The sequence below is a fragment of the Garra rufa genome, chromosome 2 (assembly GCF_049309525.1).
Source record: "Garra rufa chromosome 2, GarRuf1.0, whole genome shotgun sequence".
In the NCBI taxonomy this organism is placed as follows: domain Eukaryota; kingdom Metazoa; phylum Chordata; class Actinopteri; order Cypriniformes; family Cyprinidae; genus Garra; species Garra rufa.
This window is the reverse complement of record NC_133362.1, coordinates 43,087,537-43,105,997: the sequence shown is the minus strand read 5'-3', so window position 1 is coordinate 43,105,997 and position 18,461 is coordinate 43,087,537. Positions and strand designations below refer to the sequence as shown.

The 18,461-nt window shown below is 38.9% G+C and overlaps 1 protein-coding gene across 1 annotated transcript in view; it reads left to right on the top strand.

Moving 5' to 3' along the window:
• csmd1a (CUB and Sushi multiple domains 1a) overlaps positions 1 to 18,461 on the top strand; it is a 406,871-nt gene that overhangs the window by 220,105 nt on the left and 168,305 nt on the right. The window contains 3 exon segments of the mRNA XM_073834675.1: positions 6,110 to 6,191; positions 6,578 to 6,702; positions 13,381 to 13,502. Of these exon segments, the coding sequence (XP_073690776.1) occupies positions 6,110 to 6,191; positions 6,578 to 6,702; positions 13,381 to 13,502 (329 nt within the window).

The window sequence follows — 18,461 nt, the reverse complement described above, 5'->3', positions numbered from 1 at the left end:
ATCTGATTGACATAACATGAGGTTGTATTTATTTTTTAACGTGCGAAAAATTCGGACTCAGTGTGCAATGACCTTCAGTGTGCAATGACCTTCTGCAACTGCATGTCAATTAGCAGTAATTATTATCAAAAGCTGTCTAAAGGGTATTGTAAAAATTATCAAACTGATCATATTACGCATTCATCTGATCTCATGCCTGATCTTATGGCTCTTTAAGAAAAAATATTATTATTATTATTACTATTACTTATAAGTGGTCTTTGTATGCTTTAAGTAAAGTGACATAAGTAAGATAACAAGATATGAGACTTATAATACGTAATAACTATGAGGAGTATAATCCTGTCACATTTATGTCTGTTTTGGTACTTGGTTTCTGCCATTGTCTCCCCCCGTTGATCTTTGTACTTTGGTTTAGCCCTTTGGTTTTGTCCGAATTCCCTTCACCTGTATGTAATCATTAGTTTCCCTTTATAAGTCTGTTTGTATCTTGAGCTCAATGTCGGTCCTTAATGTTGTCTCTTGTCTATTGTCTCATCTCGTCCTGCATGCATCATAACAGAAGGACCGACTGAAACAGTCAAGGCGTTTTCCCCCTGCGTTTCTTTTCCGTTTTGTCTCAGTGTTTTTGTTTTTTGATTATGGATAACCCTGCCATCCTCATCATCCTCCTGAAGCAGGGGAACCGCTCTCTCGAGGACCACACAAGAGACTTTGTGTTCCTCGCGCCGTTTACACATTACCTGGACAGCTGCCTGTGCACATTCTACCAGGCTGGACTCAACATCGCCGCCAAATCGCAGCTGTCCGGGGTGGGTCCTCGAGAGAGCCTCGCCGATTACATCGAGTGGGTGTTGGCGTCTTGTGGATCATCCTGGACTGTCTGCTTCATCGAGGAGGACGTCAGCCCCACTCATGTCCCAGAGAGCAGCCTACCATCACCCCGACACGCGGAGTATGAACCCGAGCGCACCGCGGAAGAGGAACTAGAGCCGCGAGCGGCAGAGCCAGAGTCCTCTCTGGCTGATCAGGTGCGTGAGCCAGCTTCTACATCTGCGACGGTGGATTGTGACGTGGAGCAAGTGAGGGAAATGGAGGGTGCACTGCAACACTGCCCACTGCAACACCGCTGGGGGTGAGATTAAACAGGACTCTGGGGATTTAATTGATTTTTTTTTCGGACTTCTTGGAAGATAACTCTTGTGACTTAATAGACTTCGATATTGAAATACCTGCCTGTCATGTCCAACCTGTCTGTCCAAAATCCCCCCCCCCCCCTCTGCTACTCATGTCTCCGTCTGCCTGGCCACCGCTGACAGCTCCCCTGACAGCTCCTCTGCTCACCCTCAGCCTACCATCAATGCAGTGGGCTCGCCGCAGGGCTGCCAGTTAACATCGGTGTCATGGCTGGAGGATCCCTCAGCTCCGCCTCCAGCCTCGGAGCCCAGATCTCCACCTCGGCCCTCCGACCCTGCGGCTCCACCACGGCTCTCAACGCCCTCATCTCCACCGTCGCCCATCGGTCCACCAGCTCCACCGGGCTCCATCGTCTCTCCGGCTCCGCCCTGGTCAGTCGTCGTACCTCCGTCACCTCAGGACTCTGCTCCTCCGGCTGTGCCTCGTCACGCCGTCCCACCGGCTCCTACGGACTCCTCCCTCCGGCACAGCCTCCATCCTCTGTCGCTCCGGCTCCGCCGCGGACCTCCGGAACTCCGCCTCCGCCTCGGCCACCAGAGCCTCCAGTTCCGCCTTGGCCCTTCGGATCCACGGTGTCGCCCTGGATCTTCGGCTCTCCATCTCCGCCTCGGGTTCTTTCACCAGCTGCTCCGCCTCTGTCGGTCGTCCCTCTGGAGTCGGCGGTCCTTCCTCCACCATGGCTCCTCCCTCCGTCGGCTCCACCTCCGGCTCCACCGTGGGCCGTGGTCATGGCTGCAATCTGGGTCCTGCTAAGTTTCTCCCCCTCCTGTTTCCTCCCTTGCTCCTCCCACCGTCGTCGCCCCCTTGGACTGTCATTTTTGCCACTTGGACATTTGTTCTGGTCCCCCTCCTTCGGTTGCATCCTCTGCCGGAGCCCCCTCCTTCATGAACTCTGTTTTTCTGTTTTTCCGCCCCCTTGTCTTTTTTGTTTTTGTTTTTCTACGGCGCGAGGACGCGCCTATTCGGAGGGGGGCGTAATGTCACATTTATGTCTGTTTTGGTACTTGGTTTCTCCCATTGTCTCCCCCGTTGATCTTTCTACTTTGGTTTAGCCCTCGTTTGTCCGAATTCCCTTCACCTGTATGTAATCATTAGTTTCCCTTTGTAAGTCTGTTTGTATCTTGAGTTCAATGTCAGTCCTTAATGTTGTATACGTGTGTGAAGATCTTTGTGTTCCTGCCTTGTTCCTCTTGAAGATTAATATTAAATATCGTGTTTGTTAGAATCTTGTCTATTGTCTCGTCTCGTACTGCACGCATCATAACAAATCCATGGTAACTGAAGTGAATGCAATGTGTTCCTTGTGTTATAAATAATCATACTCTTAAAAGCTATAACACATTAAAACTGTTCTTATGAATACTCATGAGATGATACAACATATTATAAGGTTTTTATAATGCATTATGCCTTTATTATAATGCCTTAAGAATACTTTATAATGTATTACAATTACAGGCTTCATAGAAAGTGTTGAGCTTATGATGTCTTAAAGGGCATTATTCCTTAAAAATGACTACATTTCTCTATGAAGAAAATGGATGTAATTTTCACTCTTTGTTAGCTAAATCTGGCAGAAGTAAGTGAAATGGCTTACAGCACCTTTAAGGGCAGCTCTTAGATCTTTGATTGGTCTGGAAGTACACTTGGCATTTATGTATTAAACGTTTACTTGTGCGTTATAAGAAAGTCTTTGACACATATTGAGGTGATTGCAGGGCACTATAGGAGAAAAATAAATGTCCAAGAAAAAGATCTGAAAAAACAGACACCCGCTTTGATCAGACAGAATAACTTTAGAGACTGATATCAACAATCAGGGGAGATGACATTTGAAGACCACATCAAAAAGAAGGACATGACAGGTGATCAAAAAGCCTCACTCCACAAGTGAAAACCTTGGGCTTCTCATACATACACACAAACACACCACTTGCAAATGCATTGACCTTGCCTCATGAGTGTTTTTGTGTCGGTCAGGATTGATGACTTTACATAAAGTGGCTTGTGTGGGTCCTAATTAATCTTGTGTCACCTATATCAAGTTAGACTCGTATAGAAATACTTTTTTACTATGGGCATAAAGTCTGGTGCAGCTTTTTCTGGCTAAGAACCACTGATTTAGATAGGAAGAGACTGTCCAACATAATTGTGACCAGATGTAGTTTTTGTTTTTATGTCCTTTAGGCCGCAGGCTATTTTAAAATGATGCAGCAGAATGTGTTGCTGAATGATGAAAATCAATCAATCAGTCAGTCAGTCAGACAATCAATCAATCAATCAGAAATATTTGAAATAAGTAGAAATAATGAGTATATTTTCTGCCTGTCCAAAACCCAATACAATAATCTAGGTTACTTGTTAGAAATGTTTCAAACAAAGCTAATTTTATCAAAAAAGTTTTTTATTTATTTATTTCATTTTACTGCCAGCCAATCAGCGTGTGTGTGTGTGTGTGTGTGTACCTGGTATTCATCACGTTATGGGGACCAAATGTCCCCACAAGGATAGTAATATCAGTACATTTTGACCTTGTGGGGACATTTCTTAGGTCCCCATGAGGAAACAGGCTTATAAATCATGCACAATGAGTTTTTTTTGAGGAAGTAAAAGTGTGCACAATCTCCTGTGAGGGCTAGGTTTAGGTGTAGGGTAGGTGTAGGGCCATAAAAAATACTGTTTGTACAGTATGAAAACCATTACGCCTATGGAATGTCCCCATAAAACATGTAAACCCAACATGTGTGTGTGTGTGTGTGTGTGTGTGTGTGTGTAATATGCATCAGATGACTGCTAAACGAACTGTGGACATGCTAATTGAGGCTGAGACTAAGATCAAGCAGACCTTTTAATTATAAAATGCCTTTACCAACACCATTCCTTTGAGGAAACTACTGAAGCACTTAATATTAAGTACCAGTTTAAAGTCTTATTAATGTTGTACTTCAGTAATCTAAAGAATGCACATTCAGACATACAATTTAAGATGTTAACTTGGTTCTTGTATAAAAGCATTCTGATTAAAAACATTCTGCTGCCAATTTATAAGATGTTTATAAGATGTTTATACTGAATGCTTTTAGTTCTGGTTAACATGTCATGCAGCTGTGCTGGACCACCTGTCATAATCAATTACACCAATATTTCAGTTTAGAAATTCAAATAAAACAGCTGCCATATAATAATAAAAAAGATTATATATAATAATAACAAATATAATATACATTCATAAAAAATATAGTAAACTGAGTCAAACATATGGCCTATTTAGAACAAGGAAAATGATGTGCATGTAAAGACGATCAGTGCTGCACCTGAAATTAAGTCATCCATGAACTCACCTAATGTGATTTTGGCCAGTAATTGAACTCAGAGGGATGTCAGAAAGTGAGGCTGTGTGAACACAAACTCACTATGGCTTAGGAGGAACAAGAGAGGGGGGAGGAGAGAAACATGGGACATGCTTTGACCTTTCTTTGCTTTTTATGGGAAATAGCCTTGAGCTTACCATCACTAAATCCCCTGTCAGCTCTACAAGAATAGATATTCCACCTGTGAATGCAATCTTTACTGGCATTCTGATGAACACTGTACACTCTGGGCTGTGTTAAAAGGGAACTTTCTATTGCTTTTCTTCTTAATAGGTTTTTTGGCAGGGTTTGTTCTTAGAAATAAACATTGCATTGTGTATAGAACGTATGCACATTGACCCCTTGTGTCATTCAGTGTGTAAAAGTTCAGTTGTCCCATTTCATATTCATAATTTAATGATAAATAAGCAAACACATGTTTTAGGGTTTTAATTTCATTGTTTATCATCTTAAATGCAAGAATGATAATGGAACTTAAAAAATGTTTAATTTGCTTTAAACAAAATACAGTTTTCAATTTGTTTCATTTGATCTTCGGGTGAAATTTTAAGCAAGACAATATACATATACAGTATGTGTCACGAATCCAGTCCATGGTTTTCCGTCCACTAGCCACCAGATGTCATTATCACAGTATAACGAGTCTCACACTACACAGACTACATTTTCCATCATCCATTGCACTGAATACACACAGCTGCAACCAGTCACATACTCCTTATAAACCATGCACTTCTTCTTTCTGGTTGCCGAGTATAACGTTGCGTTTACCTCTCTCCAAGTGGTAGCATGTTACAGAGCCATTCAGAACTTCCTTATGCCTGCATTTAATGCTCTTGTATCTAGTCTTAATCTTATATCTAGTCTTGTCATTTGTGGATTAATTGGATTTGGATTACGTTCGCTGCTGATCGACCCTCCCCTATATAATAGATTACTTTTGTGTCTTACCTATGCTGCAAACAGAGTCCGACATAGCAAGACGAAGAGTTAATCCAAACACGCAGAGACACAGAGATCCAAGGCAGGCGGCGAAACAGACAAGACGATATTAACCAGGCAGGGAATCAAGGCTTGAATGACTAGACTAGAAACAAGACTTAGGAAAACTAGGAAACTTAAAAATGTCTCCGTAATGTGCTAACGGTAGGAGAGCTTTAAACTTAAACATAGGGAAGCTCTGCATGGCTTCGTAATGTGGAATCACCTGGAGAGAGGTAAACACAACATAATGCTTGGCAACCAGATAGAGGAAGTGCATGGCTTATAAAGAGTGTGTATTTTGGTTGCAGCTGTGTGTAATCAGTGCAATGGATGATGGGAAATGTAGTCGGTGTAGTGTAAGAGTCAATATACTGTGAGGATGACATCTGGTGGCGAGTGGACAGAAAACCATGAACTGGATTCATGACAATATGAGTGTTTTCATATTCATAAGCGTTCAGTAATGAGGCAACAGTGAAATCCTTCTGATAAACTGTCTTGAACATGCACCATTTTTTGTTTGTCTTCTCTCTCTGGCATGCTCTGCTTTTATGCAGTAAGCCAAGGTGGGATGGCTGCAGACATTTGTCCAGATCCAGGGATTCCTGAGAATGGGAAAAGAATTGGCTCCAGCTTCCAGTAGGTCCCCTTTTTGTTCTCTTATCTGCTGCGCTTGTCCTTTTTAACTGCATGACACAGCTTTAATCAGGTCTGGGCCTGCTGTTTGACACGTCCGTCTGAACTCCCATACCGATAGGCCATTACCACCAGGACCTTTGGTCACTGTTACTAAGTGGGTTTCTAATGCCCTTAGAGAAAGAACCATAGGCCATTACATGTTCTGCATTTAATGGAATAGGAAGTGGGTGATTCTGAAAATAGAAGAGGCAAGCAGTTTATAGACATTTGACAGAAACTGTTTTCATCTAACAAAAGAAGGATGTGTCAGAGACATAGAGGTTCTGGGGTTGATGATGTGACTCATGAAGCTGGTCGATCGCTGACAGTCATTTTAACTTCGGCAGGGTCGGAGCCAGCATCCAGTTTTCCTGCGACGACAGCTACGTACTGCAAGGATCAAAGAGCATCACTTGCCAGAGAGTGACTGAGACCCTGGCAGCCTGGAGTGACCACAGGCCTATCTGTCGGAGTAAGTGCAAATATGGCTCTCTTTTCCCCTGCTCAGACACTTTCTGTAGGGACGTTGTCAGATCCTGTTAAGTGAGATGTGTACCACATGGCAGTGGGGAGTAAGGCCACACAATTCGCAGGAATGGTTGTGCTACACAGATTTAACAAAGACAACACTAGCACATGTGACTGTATCAAAAACATGTCTGGTTTGAATTATGACAGTAGGCTAATTAAATCAGCATTTACATGACAGTATTTAAATCAAAATGGGCAAAAAGGCGGTTTTAAAAGGTAGACAGGATAATAAGGAACACAAATTTGTACATACAGCTTAGTACATAGTGCATTGTATACAAGTGTATAGTATGTAATTCGCACCTATGGGATTCTATTTCAGAAAGCATCAGTTTGAAGCTTGTAAAGAGCGGGACATCATATTAGGTTTTAGGACAGAGGTATTGTGTAAAAATCACACTGCAACACTAGTTAGCATCCAGAAGCAGATATTGGATGGTAACTGAAACGTTCTGTTGAGCTGTCCAGACTACACTCATAAAAATAAAGGTGCTTCACAATGCCATAGAAGAACCCCTTTTGTCTAAATGGTTCCATAAAGAACCTTTAACATCTGAAGAACTATTTCACAAAAGGTTATTTGTGGTGAAAGAAGGTTCTTCAGATTATAAAATGGTAAGAAAGAGATGATTCTTTAAAGAACCTTTGACTGAATGGTTCTTTGTGGAACCAGAAATGGTTCTTCTATGGCATCGCTGTCAAGAACCTTTTAAAGCACCTTTATTTTTAAGAGTGTAGGTTTATTTAGTAAAACTGTTTGTTTTACTTTTGCTAATGACTTCACCTTTGTTCTTAGTTTGCAGTTTTTATCCACATCTATTCATTTCATCATGCAGATTAGTAACATAGTAAGCAGATTAGGAGTGATGTTTACTTTTATTAGGCACTGTCATTCACTAAAAAGAAAAACAAAATCCAGGTTTAATTAAAGTTTTCTAGCTTTTGCAAACATTACCTCTCATTATACCACCATGACCCTGATGCTATCAACATATTTGTATTCATTCTATTCCAAGATTATAATAAATCAAATTTGTCTCATAACTTTGTACTTTATATTGCACTATAATAATTTACATTAAAGGTGCCATAGAATGCATTGAAACAATATTTTAAATTGTTCTCTGATATCTACATAGAAGGTATATGGCATAGGAAAGGGCAAAAAATCTGCAGAAACGGTTTTACAGGTCCATTTACAACCCTAGGATTTGTCCCTAGAATGAAATGCTCTGTTATTGCCTTATTTGGAAGGTTCCTGCATAATAATGAGGAGCTCTGCTCTGATTGGCTGTCTTACAGAGCGGCTTGTTCACACAGCTGTAAGGAAACACATGGAGGAAATATATATTTAATTACGGCCGCTTCATTTATTTAACTCTAGCCGCTTTTAATATGCGGTTTGTTGAATCTACCGTTTTGAATCCGCAACATTTTTTTCTCTCACTACTGTGATCGCATGTGATCTGTGTAATGTTATACTCCAGCGAAGCAGTATAACAAGAAGGACTTACCACACAAGTTTTGATGCTTTAGTGATGCTCAGGATCTGTAAATCATTGGCCATCATCAGTGCACTCATCTCTCCATTTATGTGGTAAGTAAAATCTTATGTACAGGCTACCGCTAGCATTAAGCTAACCATGTCCCTTCAGTGATTTTACTGATGTACTGACGTTACTGATGATTGGGCTATGCAAATGTTGGGGGCATAACTATTAACGATCGGGACTATTGTGTAATAGTCGGTGTTATGTTGGAATTGACCTATTTTTCGGTGGTCTTTTGCAAACACCAGATTTATATAAGAAGGAGGAAATGGTGGTGTTTGAGACTCACAGTATGTCATGTCCATGTACTGAACTGTTATTATTCAACTATGCCAAGCTAAACGCAGTTTTCCATTCTATGGCACCTTTAAAAAAACTTTTTATACAAAAATTGCTACACAATTTGTTTCATGAATAAACCCCAGCACTGTTCACATCCTCAGACTATGACATAATTCATTTCTATAGCAACATTCATAACATTAAAATGGATCTATTGTTGTTATGTCTATGTTGTTAGTGCCAGAAAACAAAAATACATCAACTGCTACTTTAATATAGATCAGTGGTTCTCAAACTTTTTTGCTCGCGCCCCCCTTTAAACCTTTACAAAATCTGGCGCCCCCCTCCCGAAAATACCTATCCCACCTAAGACTAATAAATGATTTTACTAAACATAATGAAAAATTTATGCTTAGTTAAAAAAAAAAAAAAAAGCTACAGGACAAAAACACATGCAACATTTGAAACATTAAAAAATAGCACAGGGAGAATAACTGTTATTATTATAATTCTCTATGTTATTTATTTATTTATTTATTGTGGGTTTCATGCTGTCCTAAGGCATAGCAGGGCTTGAAATTAACTTTTTTTACTTGGTAGCACTGGTACTCCCAACTTCAAAAAGTTAGGAGCACCAAAAAAAAAATAATAGGAGCACCCAATTTATTTTTAGTAATGTGCCGATCTTGATTCTTCATGGCTGATTCTGATTGCAGATGTTTTTCAAGCAAATGGGCTAATTCTGAGAGCCTTTTTTATATATTTATTTTACGCCTTAAACAAGGGACAGGAATGAATGAAAATATGAGTACACGAACAAGATGTTAATTTTCTCTATTGTAAGTACAGCCGTTTAAATTACAGGCAGCCAGTATAAATAACAAAAAATAAACGACACAGTTTTTTCTTAGTCGTGTAGGCAATAAATGCAGCCATAATCAAAGTAGGCTACTGTTTCAATATTCAAAGTGCAAATAGAGACCGAATTTTCCCATCATGATACAGAGCTATAGAAAACTACACAACTGATTATAGCCCAATACTAATAACAGCCTAGATATTTTATGTAGCCTAATTTGCGCGCATTGGGGAGTCGATCTCTAAACGTGGGGTATTAAAATTGCTTTTGAATGCGTGTGCGTGTTTTACTTTTGTTTTCATTTTAACGATCGCGTGAATCAGCGCCGCTGTGCATGCATTCTACAATACAAGACATTAATTTTACAAAACCATTTGAAAGTGGGAGGACACAAACAGGATTTTTAAAAAGCCATTTGTGAATGTATGCTGTTGTACAGTATACCGAGACTGAGGCGCCAGAATGTTGCAGTTCAGCGGAGTGCAGTGTCAGTGACATTTCTGCTGGACGCGACAAAGCCACAGTTGCAAATCATTTTAACTTTGAAGCCGAGAGCAATTATACCTCGTCAAAATTTCTGCATTGAACTTTTGAATGACCATCACCTGCCTGGGTCTGTGCGAATTCATCTGTGGTTTTATCTTCTCTTTCACACACCGATCCATCTCCCATTCTAAGTGACATCCTTTGGCTGTTTACGTTTTTATACTTATTTTTCTGCTGATGGCCTGCGCCCCCCCTGCAATACTCGTGCGCCCCCCACTTTGAGAACCACTGATATAGATAAACATGTTCCTCTACATCAAGAGCCTATATAGTGCATAAGGGAGCATCAGATGTGTGTAATAGGCCTATGTGTAGAGGTTTTAATACTTGGAGTCTCATATATGGTAGCTCTGACATAACTTAAACACACCATAAGATCTGAGAAATGCAACAAGGTTAATGCACTTAAGCCATCATAGTAAAACAAATAATGCAGTTTTTTTTTTTTTCTCAGAAACCTTATTTCTTGCAGCTAGATGTACACGGCCATGCGGCTAGATACACCCTTAAGATGAGACCTGGAGTGGGGCTGTTTTGAAAGGCATAGAGGACACAGGCCTCCAAATGACATTAATCAAAATGAAATAAGGCAGTGTGTCAGAGTGGCAGACGGAGGAGTAACCATGTTTGACAATTTCTTTGCACAATTCTCGCCGATCACTGATTGATCCAGACACTTTTTGTTTCAGCAGTGCCAAGTAACCTTTTTAAAGACAAGCCTTAAATGCCTTCCTTGCCTTCTTTCTGTGATATGTTAAGGGAGTGAGGGTATAAAACAGGAAGTTAAAGACCTTTTAGCCTTGTGATTTAGTAATTCCCTGTTTTGCTTTTTTTCTCTTTTCAGTGGTGGTCTTAAAGAGAATCTCAGGAGATGTTTTGAGTTAATTATGGAGTACCTGTGAATAAGAACGAACTCAATCAGACTACTAATTGCAGCATTAACTGCTACTTTTATAATTAAGTTGCACTTATAACATCAATTTGCAGGTATACAGAACATGAAAGTGGTCATTGTACATGTCAGACATATTACAGCTATTCATGTTTTTAAAGATCATCTTTAACCAGAGTCGTTATTTAATAGGTTCCCATTCAAAGCTGAGCATGACTTCATTTATGTTGATATCAAACATACAGTATGCTTGGCAAAATAAAAAGAAAACCTCTAAGGAAACTGCTATATTTTTGTCAGTGTTTGCACAGCAGCACAGTATTGATATTCCTCAAACATTCAAGTTAAGGTTCCAAACCCCTGACTATTAAACCTCTGCAGATGAACACAGAGACTCCATTCACATTCTGTTTGGGAGATAATTTCATGCTTAGGTGCAATTATATTAGATTTTTTACAAGATTTACAAAATTGCTACTAAATTAACTTCTTGTTGTTTTCTGTTGTTGTACATGTGAATGATTAACATTTGAGTGTTTAATATATTGTGTCTTGCAATTGCTGTTCTAACATCCAAACAGCAACTCCAAATTGGAATAACCATATCCAGTACCAGTATAATGCACACTTTGTGTGGGTCATCACATTTATTAATTATATAAAGCTCACATGGTGCGAGTGGGTTCTTGGATGTTGTACAAAAAAATTGGCTCATTCAGTCTTTTGTCCTAAGTTGTGAAGCTTATCTTTAGGCTCTCACACATGTTTTTTTTTTTTTTTTTTTCTTTTATATTGCATTCTTCATTAATGCCAGATACTGCAAATGCCACTGCAGATGGTGTTTTTGAAATGGCAAAGAAACAGCATCTACTGTATATAGATAAGAGCTACTGTAGATTGATAGATGTTGGATAGATAATGGATCAATCCAAAACAGGTAAAGACACAGTCATAGTTCATCTGTTATTGTTGATTTAAGATCCACTGCTAATAAATAGAAGGTGTGACATTCAAAATGTGACTGACATTGGAAAATTTGCATACTGAGTTCTGACCAGTCCTCTTTCTTAAGTCTATTTGCATTAAAAAATCCAGTTAGTTTTGTCTTTCTTGCATGCATTTAACCACTGATGTCATACAATATGATTCTCATGCACAGCCAAGTGATAATGAGACAAAGTCAACTGCAGCAATTTACAGTACACAGAAGCAATGGCTAAACTTGCCTACACCTTTAATACTGTTTATCTGCTGACTTGCAAGCAGTGCTTTTTCCTTCAGGAAATACTAGTTTGGTGGGTGATGTTTCAGAGAAGATACCTGTCTACTGATGTGTTTGGTGGGACAACATTTTGAACTCCTTTTCGCATTGTAGTTATTGCAGTGAAGAAGCCCTGTTTGAGAATATATGCTACATAATCTCTTCACATCTCTACCTATCCAAATCTTCCTTAGTAGCCTGTGAAGAAGCCAATGAAGCCACAGCAATGGAGCGGGGCTGCTCTTTTAAGCTGTCAAAGAAAATCCCTGACTAAACACAAGGGAGAAGCAGTTAATACCCTGGCACAGTATAGGGTTGGAAAAAATACCCTGACTTTGTCAATGATTGAGTCAAGTTATTCTGAGGCATGACCTTAAATAGATTAGCTCATGTTGTGAGGGCTGGATGTGTTCAAAGGAAGTGTTTTTAGTGTGGGGCGGGATGGAAATATCTATTCGAAAACCTAGTGAGCTGTGTGCGAATGAAGCATTTTAGGCATCATAGGTGCACTGTCGACTCTAAGACTGTTCCAAAAGGTATACAGCATTAAACGATGCCTTCTAAAATACTTACTTTTTGCCTAAATTTACAGCCTTGCATTTATGCTTATGGAGAAGGAAATCCAGTAACACACGCAAGGTTAAGGAAGAGAAATATCAGTTATACATGCTGATTTATAATCTATTAATTGCAAAAACACAGTGATAAAAATAATGCACTGTAATCATTTTATTGAAATGCTAACTCAAACAATTGTAAGTTTAGAAAGAGTTTAACATTAGCATGTCTCTATGCTAAAAACACATTACTCCTAATAGCACACATGTATTGAGTAAAATAGGCAATTTGTAATTAGAATGCACTATTTTATCAGTATTTTCAGTACTAAAAGAATTACATTTATAACCATCATTCTCTTTGTTCATCCACCATCATCATCATCATCATCATTCATTTGTTTGTTTGTTTTTATTGCAGTTCATTGCAGTGATTGCCTTTTATGAAGGACAAATGTCTTTGAGTTGCCTAAATGTTTCGCTAGGCAGCTGACAAAGATGTGATGTCAACCTGGTTGCACTGCATTAAATTCTTACATTGGTGATTATATGTCTTCGAAACCTAAGGTTATTTAACTCATAGTGTGTTGCATTCCTTTCAATAGCAACAGCAATAAGTTGCAATTGTTGAATTTGTTTTCACTTTCTTTGTGCTGTTTCCCCTCTCAACAGCTAGGACCTGTGGCTCTAATCTGCGAGGCCCCAAAGGCATCATAACATCTCCAAATTATCCTGTCCAGTATGAGAATAACGCACACTGCGTGTGGGTCATAACAGCGGTGGATTCAGAGAAGGTACGTCTGTAATTTAAATCTAAATTGCAACCTAAGGCTGACTCCAAGTTATACCTGTATACAATTCCACAAAACATGCTCACGGTCCATTTTTAATCTGCCAAACCAAAGCATGATATGCTTCTGAATAGCCACCAAGAAACATAATTGAATGGGACCCTGCATAAATGTCAAAAATAATCTTAAAGATAATTTGTGAGGACATTTGCATCGCAGTCCACAGTGTTTGCATAATTGTCAACCTCTTGCCCTGACTGTCTCTCGCTATTACTGCGTCTCCAGAATTGATTAGGTTCAGCCACACGTCTTCAGCTCTGTGGCAAGAGTGATGGTAATACAATCCGGCATGACCTCAACACACGCCGCGAGAATGACTCATGCTTTTGTTACTAAATCAAGACCAAATGAAAATAGTCAAAACAACATATTAGAGTAAACAAGAGCTATTCTGCTCCACATGCTTTGCATCTTTCCAGATTTTAATGTTGGGAATATTTGTGTATGTGTAACTATTGAATTTACTTTCAGATTATGAAATTACTGTAAAATGATGTAATGTTATAACACAATTTAGATTTCAAATATTTCCATTTGTGCCTGGATAAAACATTACCATTCAAAAGTTTGGGGTTGGTAAGATTTTTTTTCAACTTTTTGAAAGATATTCTCTTAAGTTCACCAATGGCTGGTTTTATCTGATGTTGAAATGTTGAAAAGGAAAGGACGTGACTAGGAGTCCTCCAATCAGATTTTTTGAGGCTGATCACCGATTGCGGATCACAGAAAGCTGTATCCAATCTTTTTAAAGCCTTCTTTTTATCATGTAGAATTATTTATTGTGAAACTCCAATCAGGATTTTTAGGCATTTAATCAGTTTTTTTTTAATTTGAGGGGTGGAGCAGAGCATTTTTTAGACATTGTTTCAAGAATATATATTTATCTCACCTAAATGTTTGATCATGCAGTGCATGTTTTTTTTTTTAGAATTGTGCAATTATTGCACAATAGCTTACACACAGTACAAGCCTGATTTCCACAGACACATTTATCCATTATTTTGATTTCTAAACATTGTTATTAAAAATGCTTTGTCAGCATTGTGATTCATTTTTTACACAGTACAGTAATACAGTACAATAATCTTTTTCATAGACAAGTTTAAACACAATAGAACTAAGCAACAAATTATTCAATGCTTTTTACTTTTGCATTTACTTCTAGATTTATATATTAAGTTGCTCAAGCAAGTGGCAAAACATCTAAACTGCTTATGTTATCACAAACATTCTAAAATAAAAATGACCACTGACAGAAACAGTCAGTTCTGCTGCCTTTTCTTTTGCATTTAAATCTTTATTACAAGCAATCCTGTTGTTAATAAAGAACTTTGTTTTCCTACCTCCACAAGTGCCATATAATATTGCCTTGCTTATCTAAAAATGCTCTTTTCCTTTAAACCTAGCCAGAAACCTACAGTCAGGTCCATAAATATTGGGACATCGACACAATTCAAACATTTTTGGCTCTATACACCACCGCAATTGATTTGAAATTAAACGAACAAGATGTGCTTTAACTGCAGACTGTCAGCTTTAATTTGTGGGTATTTACATCCAAATCAGGTGAACGGTGTAGGAATTACAACAGTTTGCATATGTGCCTCCCACTTGTTAAGGGACCAAAAGTAATGGGACAGAATAATAATCATAAACCAAACTTTCACTTTTTTAATACTTGGTTGCAAATTCTTCGCAGTCAATAACAGCCTGGAATGCACAGACATCACCAGGCGCTGGGTTTCATCCCTGGTGATGCTCTGCCAGGCCTCTACTGCAACTGTCTTCAGTTCCTGCTTGTTCTTGGGGCATTTTCCCTTAAGTTTTGTCTTCAGCAAGTGAAATGCATGCTCAATCAGATTCAGGTCAGGTGATTGACTTGGCCATTGCATAACATTCCACATCTTTCCCTTAAAAAACTCTTTGGTTGCTTTTGCAGTATGATTTGGGTCATTGTCCATCTGCACTGTGAAGCGCCGTCCAATGAGTTCTGAAGCATTTGGCTGAATATGAGCAGATAATATTGCCCGAAACACTTCAGAATTCATCCTGCTGCTTTTGTCAGCAGTCACATCATCAATAAATGCAAGAGAACCAGTTCCATTGGCAGCCATACATGCCCACGCCATGACACTACCACCACCATGCTTCACTGATGAGGTGGTATGCTTAGGTGTTTTCTTCACCAGGGAAATAATTCTTCGGTCATCCACCACAGTTGTTTTCTGTGGTCTTCCAGGTCTTTTGGTGTTGCTGAGCTCACGGTGCGTTCCTTCTTTTTAAGAATGTTCCAAACGGTTGTTTTGGCCACGCCTTATGTTTTTGCTATCTCTCTGATGGGTTTGTTTTGTTTTTTCAGCCTAATGATGGCTTGCTTCACTAATAGTGACAGCTCTTTGGATCTCATCTTGAGAGTTGACAGCAACAGATTCCAAATGCAAATAGCACACTTGAAATTAACTCTGGACCTTTTATCTGCTCATTGTAATTGGGATAATGAGGGAATAACACACACCTGGCCATGGAACAGCTGAGAAGCCAATTGTCCCATTTCTTTTGGTCCCTTAACAAGTGGGAGGCACATATGCAAACTGTTGTAATTCCTACACCGTTCACCTGATTTGGATGTAAATACCAAATTAAATGACCAAATGTAAATATTCAAATTAAAGCTGACAGTCTGCAGTTAAAGCACATCTTGTTCGTTTCATTTCAAATCCATTGTGGTGGTGTATAGAGCCAAAAATGTTAGAATTGTGTCGATGTCCAAATATTTATGGACCTGACTGTATATGCGTTGACTGTGAAACACAGTAGACTGTGCATTTACGGTGTAATAATGACATTTTCGTGTCAATCCTTGTTCATATTTACCGCAAACAATGTGTTGTCACTTTAATTCTGCACGTGCAGCAAAGACTCGGTGCGGAAACGATCTCTGCACTGCTGCAGATGCACCACTCCTGGAACGCACTGCCAGACCGCAACTGTGCGCAGCTTGAATGCTTTAATCCATTAACATGAGCGCAGAAAAAAAAATACGCACTGCAAACAGAGTTATGTGAATCTGGCGTTAAGTGTGTGCACTTCGAGTGTGCATGAGCGCCTAGTCTCCAGGAGAGCGCGTGAGTACTGAATGGTTAAACACTGGAAATAATTTAAAAATAAATGCAATTTATAAACTTTAGCGATGATGCAACACTGCCTCTATTGTGCAAGTAACAATTCCTGTGTCAACTGTGCAGACGTGATGTGGTGATTGGAATTCATTTGCGCACTTTGAAAGAGAAAGCTTCATGTTGTGCCAAACCTCTTACGGCATCAGCTTTAGGGAGCAGTTCGGGGGTTCGGTGCCTCAGTCTCGGTATTTAGGGTAGAAGAGAGTGCTGTACATTCACTCCCCCCACCAACAATCCCTGCCTGTACTGAAACTTGAACCTGCGACCTTTGGGTTACAAGTCTGTATCTTTCTGACCCCAAAACCTTTTAACGATAGTATACAGTTTATTTGCAATGTATGTATCAAATCTTTGATTTATCAGCTCTCTGATATATACTTAATGACAAAAATGAGGTTTGAATCAAAGACTTTGTGTGGGATTTTTCAAGCATTTAAATATTAAACAGTATGTTAACAGAGAAAATTGGTATATTTATGTTTAAATACGTTTTATATGTATATAAATTATTCCTTTTCTTGTTTTATTGCTAAAAACCTTCATTGATTATTTTTAGAACCTACATTGTTTGGTTGAAACGTTTCTCTGATAAATGGAATAAAATACTAATTTCAGAGCAAAAACATGAATATTGTGACAGGTGAGCCCTAATTGTTTAAGAGTCCTAGTTCCAGCCCTAATTGTGAAACAAGCTTTTAGTTCAGGGTAATTTACTTACTAAACTGAATTTTAGAACATACTGTCTTGGTCTGCTGTGTATCCATGAATTTCTGTGGCAAACCACTGAATTTGTTAAACATTCAGATTCTACAGCACTGTAGGAAAAAAACATTAGATTTATAAAATCCATCCCTCTGGAACTGGATGTGTATAATTAGTCATACAGATGATAGACTACTGTAAAATCTTAGTGACATGCCAGTAAATTGAAAGTACCTGTTGGCCACCATCATAAACAGACTTGACTATCATACGCATAAAATTCGTGCCATGTCACAACCAGTATATTTTTACTCCTGGCCACATGTTTTTGCTTTGATCTTATGATGAAAAGATGTAACTTTAATTTATGTTACATTGTGCATTTTTCTGCTTTTGCTGAACAGAAAGGATGTGTTCCAAAACCTAGTGAGGTGCCTTCTATAATGTATTTGAAGGCACAATAGACGTATTCTAGTAATGAAGCTTGTTTCAAATTATAGATTATTTTTATTAAGTGCTAAGGCAATATCACAGATATCCTTCATGTCATCTGACATCATCACATAATAAGTGGATTTGTCCTAATAACCACATGTGCAGCCTTGACCACTTGACATATTTCCTGTTTCTGAACATGATGAATCATGAGAAACTCAGCTTCAAAGACTTTTTGGATGTACAAGTTAAATGCTATATAAAATTGTCTTTGACTATAGAAGCAAGTAATAATAATACTAAACACTATGGTTGTGTCTGAGGTCACATACTCTCTGAGCAGGCATGTCTTTTGAAATTTAATTACTTCATAGCCGTTAAAAAAAGTAAACGTAGTAAAAAGTATGTTCTATATAGTAAAAATATGTGTAGTATAAATGTAATCCAGACATACTACATACATTCATTCTGCTATTGTCATGTGACCTGCCAGCGTTTTTGTCTAAATGGTTCCATAACGAACCTTTAACATCTGAAGAACCTTTCTGTTTCACAAAAGGTTCTTTGTGGCGAAAGAACGTTCTTC